General features: G+C 44.8%; 1 protein-coding gene across 1 annotated transcript in view; it reads right to left on the bottom strand.

Annotated features, from left to right (window-relative positions):
* Positions 1-930: 930 nt before the first annotated feature.
* Positions 931-6000, bottom strand: part of ALKBH5 (alkB homolog 5, RNA demethylase) — a 43124-nt gene continuing 38054 nt past the window's right edge. Inside the window, exon 5 of the mRNA XM_082259952.1 lies at positions 931-1535. Coding sequence (XP_082116078.1) covers positions 1349-1535 — 187 coding nt within the window. The 3' untranslated portion in view covers positions 931-1348. The remainder of the gene's footprint in view (positions 1536-6000) is intronic.

The following is a 6000-nucleotide window of genomic DNA, read 5'->3' as shown; positions in this document are numbered from 1 at the left end:
TACTTCGGTAATTATCTTGCTAAAACAGAGAAGATACAAGGCATTGTTTTATGTAATGCATTGGAATAGAGGCAGGAGGAGAGGGGAGGGGCTCGGAGATCGGCTCTGCAGACAGACTGGAGCTGACAGGCAAGGAGGGAGGGAGGGGGGGAGAAGGAAGAGACTCAGAAAACTGCGGATGATGGAGGCAAGTAGGCCGACGGTGGTCAGGGCTCAGCAGCCATGATTACTGTGGTCAGCATACAGAGGAGCGGGTGTTGGGACACAAGAACAAGCAGGATCAACCAGGAATGTGGGGACAAATGACAATACCACCATGCTACTGATCCAAGCTTTAAAGCAAGGATCCTCAAACTACAGCCCTCCAGCTGTTGCAGAACTACACATCCCATGAGGCACTGAAAAACTGACATTCACAGACATGACTAGGCATGATGGGAATTGTAGTTCCTAACACCTGGAGGGCAATAGTTTGAAGACCCCTGCTTTAAAGGAAAACGAGCTTTTTTTTTAGCGTAATAACCACTTTAAGGCCATCTTTAAAATCTACGTCACAGTTATTTGCTTGAGTAAAGAGAATCCTTCAACACATTGAGCAAAAACAGAATTTAATTTGATAATTTACAGACAGCCGGAGGCAGTACAGAATAAACAAATCTGCTTATATACTTTATTATTAGTGCTTATATTGCTAGAAATAAAACATCTGGATTTCTCTTGTAGCATACGGAATCGTTCAAAAAACATTGCGGACTTTTTCTAACCATTATTTTAATTTATATAGTAAGGACAGAGGGCGAGAAGAGGCGTGTACATCTGCTCCTACTTCAGAGGGCAGAGCACGTGCCACCCGACACCTCGTCAGTCCTTGACACCTCAGTGACCACTCTCTCTCTCGCTCTTACTCACAGGGATCAAAACAAAAAGAAAAAATAAAAACACAAACTGTTGAAAAAAAAAAAAAAAAAAACTAAACGTCGTCAACCGAAGCGTCCCTTGAGTGCGCTGGCATCTTTTCACTTTCAACATAAACAGTACTTTTCTTCAGTGCCATTCAAGCTGCTGCCAATATGCAGCCTGTAAACCATCAATTAGGATCAATGCTGTACAAGACCACTGCTCACTCCCCTTTTTGAGAAGAATTCAGGAGGGTCCTCTCTGCTGGCATAAACCCAAACGCACGTCAGAAACATGCTGGAAAGTGAGAAAGACTGGATCCAGAACATGTTGCATTGACTTACAGAGGAGACCGTGTCTTCCAATGCCGCCTTGGCGGAGGGGGGGGGGGGAAATATACAGGTAGTTCCACAGTCCAGCGACTGGGGACCGGAGTCTGTGGAGAGCTTCCTCAGTGTCGCCTCATTTTTACTTTCCGGGCCGGGCTTCCCTCATCCTCCCCCGTGTCTGTGTAGCTGTCCACATACTCATAGGGCCTCCGCCAATAGTTCTCAGAACTGACAATGCTCCGTCTCCTTGGTTTTGGTAAAAGTACAGATCTTCGGTTTTCTTCTTTATCCATTTCAAGAACACGAGGTCTGAGAAAGGGGGCAAACGGATAGAGTTTAAATTATACACTTCAGCTGCTAGCTGACACACACGCAAAAACACTTTCACTGATTTACATTTATAAGTACTATAATCAGGACCAAAAAAGTTGTTTAAAGTCTAAATAAAGGCAAAACTATTTTTCATTTTGGATTCAGTAAGGGAAGGTTATAACCCCATCATTTTTTTTTTTGTCGTGTCCCATCGGGAAGACTTCCCATCACTTCCTGTCCTACAGCCAAAACAGAAAGGAGGAAACCCCTCCAAAGTGAGAGAATCTTGGTGTGTCCCCATTGAAAGATTTCCATTCAGTGTTCTGAAGTCAACCCAAAATTCATGATTCTTTTTTACTTTCAATGACAGTAAACAGGACAAAAGGAGCAGATGAATCTCCCTAAGGGGGGGGGGGGGGGGCACAGACAGCAATCAAAATTCACAGGTGATCAAATCCCTCTCCACTATATCCAGAACTAAAAAAAAAAAAAAAAAAAAAAGCACAAAAATCTGACTTTTTAGGCATCCTCAACAAAAAAAACAAAGCCCACCACAGGCTGCAATACCTTACCCTGAATCCAAAGCCCTGTCCCTTACAGTACTTTATAATCTCAGTTTTCTAGACTTAAAGCTCCATATATCGAAAACCCACTGCTGGGAATACCATTTTACACGCCACCAGTTCACACCCAGCCCCCCTTCTCAAATCCATCCCTTACAGTCAGTACTTCAGAATTGGCCGAAACTGTTCAAACAATGAAACATTCCAAATTGTAGCCAACAAATTAAGAGAGAGACTCCGCATACGGGGATACTCCAACACCCATCTAAAAAGAGCCTTTAAACATGCCGCTGCAAAAAACAGAGCAGACCTACTATTCCCAAAACCACCAAAACAAACAACAACAAGAAAAACAGACACCATCCGCATTATCACAAAATACATACACAAAACAGCATGCCACAGTCAAGAAAATTAATATTGGCATCTCTTGACAATCAATCCCACTCTCAATCAACACATACAACACCCTGCAATTACCTTTAGAAAAACAAAATCATTGAAGGACATGTTAGTCCACAGCGAATACACAGGCAAACCTAGACGAGACCCCTGTAAAAGACCAGGAACCTTCCGCTGTGGTGGATGCTCATATTGTCAATATATGTGCACAAACCCCAACATTGTCCTACCCAATGGTAAAAAATACCAACCACGTCACTATGCCAATTGCAAAACCACCGGGGTAGTATATTTACTACTGTGCCCATGCGGTGGGTACTATGTAGGTAAAACAAAACTCGAGTTTCACAATAGAGCCTACCGACATATTTTAAGCATGAAGACGGCAAACCCCGATCTTCCCCATAGGCAGGCATGTAAGAGATTTTCACCATGACCACTTCCCTGCTATCCAATTCATAAACCTAGACAGAATACACCCGAACAAAAGAGGGGGGGGGGGATTGGAATAAAACACTTACAACGCAAAACACGATGGATAGTAGAACTCAACGCTACCTCACCCCCAGGCCTCAATGACTCTCAGCTTCAGACCTTTCTTGGAAGGGTTCTCTTCAGGAGGCTGGGAAAAGTAAACCCAGTTCACCCCACATGTCCTTCTTAATCCCCCTCTCTCTCTCCCCCCCCCTCTCACCCCATTCCCTTGAAAAGTATGATCGCTCATCAAAACTTACTGTTGAAGAAGCCACCCTTGTTTATCCAGAGATCGTTAGTGATGTGGCCAGAATAGTTACTGCAATGCCACCCACCCAAGTCTGTGTCGAAAGATTATTTTCAGCCCTAAAAATAATAAAGTCTGACTTAAGAGCCTCTATGAAAGGATCTGGCAGAGGCAATTCTCTTCCTTAGAACTCTACATTGAATTGATTTGCATTGGCTAAGCTTATAAACTACATTTCAAGATTAATATAAACCATTTCTAGGTTTTACAGATTTTGTTTTTGGTTCATATAGATAAGCTTTGTTTTTGTTCTAAAACAACCAAATAATGTGGTTTGTATTTTTGAACTGGTAAAGTTCCTGTTCCTGATGTTTATGCCTGCTGCTACTATCCAGCCACTTGATTAATAAAAAAAAAAAAAAAAAACCTGTTGTTTTCATTGTGTTTGTCTTTTGCTTAAACTGTTCAATACAGTAGACTGTTGGCTTCCCAGCCAGTAGTCCTGTGGTAATGACATGTATGTTGCCTTTCTTTCCTTCAAGGAATGTATAAAATACATTTGCATATTAATACAGACGAGTCGGAGTCGGAAGTACAAAAAACGGAGGAGTTGGAACATTTATCTACCGACTCCACAGCCCTGCCTTACGGACACATTTTCCTGACCCCAAGAGAAAAAAGGTGACAGGGGAGGGAGCCTCCAGCTGTTTGACAGCCTCGGCTCTGTTCCTGTGGGAAGGTGGGGGTGTCCCTTCACTCCAATCAACTCTCAGAGCGCTCCTTACTGAGCTCTGCCGTGTGCAACTTCAGCTCCTATTTACGACAGCTCAGACAAGCTTTATAAAATTCTGGACTTTGAAGGGGTGTAGAGAAGTGAAGACTGGAGATAAGCAGGTACAAGTTATGTAGGAGGATTTTTCTCATCTGTGTTATCACCTGAGGCTATTTACCTCAGGTGACAACAGAGATGTAAGATGTAAGGGTTAACCACTAATGCTACCAGGGAAGAATAAGGAAACAGAGGTTGATTTAGTAAAACTAGAATTCAAAATCTGGTGCAGCTCTGCATAGAAACCAATCCAGGTTGTTTTGTGAAGGTTAATTGAACAAGCCCACATTAGAAGCCGATTTACTACCATGCAGAGCTGCACAAAATTTCCCACTGCAGGATGTGATGGACAATTATGACCCAGACACAGTCTGATCCCTCGGAGTTCCAAGACATTGATCGGGAGACTTCTACCATTCAGATCCCCCTGAGCAGAATGCATGCCGGGGGCGCCTCCCCAACCAGATAGGCTGACATCTGTGGTGACCACTGTGCAATACAAGGGGAGGAAGTATTTTTCCCAGCCAAAGCGCTGGAGAAAGGAGCCACCATATCAGGAACTCCCTTGTTCCCCAAGCCACCATATCAGGAACTCCCTTGTTCCCTGGCTGAGCCGGATCAGATTGTCCAGAGACTGGAGTCTTGTCCAATTTGGTCAAAATTTCCCTTTGCAGGGACCTCGTATGGAACTGTGCAAACGGAACCGCCTCGAAGGTAGATACCATCAGCCTCAGGAGGACCCGCATACAAGTCCAGAGGGATGACCATTTGTTTTAACAGCAGGAGGCGAATTGCAGCCTGCAATTTCTAGAGTTTGTCCAGAGGAATTAGCACTCTGGCTAAGGCAGAGTCAGGCCCAGATAGTCCAGCTTTGTGGAAGAACCAGAGCAGACTTCTTAAAATTCAGAATCCAGCTGAACTCTTGCAGAGTTTGTACTGTGATCTCCAGGTTTACCACCATAGCAGTGGGAGACTCTGCTTGCAGAAGGAGATTGTCCAAGTAGCCCAGTAATGTGATCCCCTATTGGCGTAGCAAAGCTAGCACTCGGGCTAACACTTTTGTGAAGACCCGAGGAACAGATGTGAGACCCAAGCACCACGGCACAAACTGATAATGCCCCTCTCCTATAGTAAAGAGGAGAAAGGAGAAACACCCTGGTGACTGAAACATATTGGAATGTGAAGGTAAGCATCCTTGATGTCGATAAAGGCAAGGAAATCCCCCTGATTCAGGGATGCCACCACCATTCAAATGGACTTCATTCTGAACTTTTGTACCCGCACAAAGCAGTTTAGCGGCTTGAGGTCCAGGATTGGATGCACTTTACTCAAACCTGTTCACAGTTCCCAGGAAGGCAAACACTGAAAACGTTCTGAGGTTGGAACTGGGACAATCTCCCCTTGAAGGAACAGGTCTTGTATCACCCAAAACAGGCCCTGTAATCGGTCTGCGGACATGTGGAAGGAAAAAACCTTGCCGGAAGACAAGAGCGAAACTCGATCTTGTAGCCAGACCGAATGACTTCATGGACTCACTTGTCTTGCACCTGGAAAATCCACGGGTCCGGAAACCACCGAAGACGTCCCCCCACCCCTGATATGGGTGAGGGCACACCTTCATGCAGAAGGAGCCTTGTCCCCGAGTCTGGAGAAGCCCGATCTTGGCTTGCCAGGCTAGGTTTGTTTGGAACCTCCAGAAGAGGCCCTGAAAGGCTTCGAGCCCTTGTCAGTCGACCCTGAAGGACGAGAAAACTTCTGAGCTGAGAAGGAAGGCCCAAGTCTACAACGAGGTTCCTTGCCTTTAGTAGCCCGCGAAAGAAAAGTTCTCTCCCCCCCCTGTGAAATATTTAATGAGGTCATCCAGGTAGCTCCAAACTAACTAACTATCTCCTTGAAAAGGAAGACCAGTCAAGGCCTTTTTTTGAAGTCTGATCTGCAGACCAGCAC

This window comes from Pelophylax lessonae (assembly GCF_965119305.1).
Source record: "Pelophylax lessonae genome assembly, chromosome: 6".
Lineage (NCBI taxonomy): Eukaryota > Metazoa > Chordata > Amphibia > Anura > Ranidae > Pelophylax > Pelophylax lessonae.
This window is presented reverse-complemented; position numbering and strand designations above follow the sequence as displayed.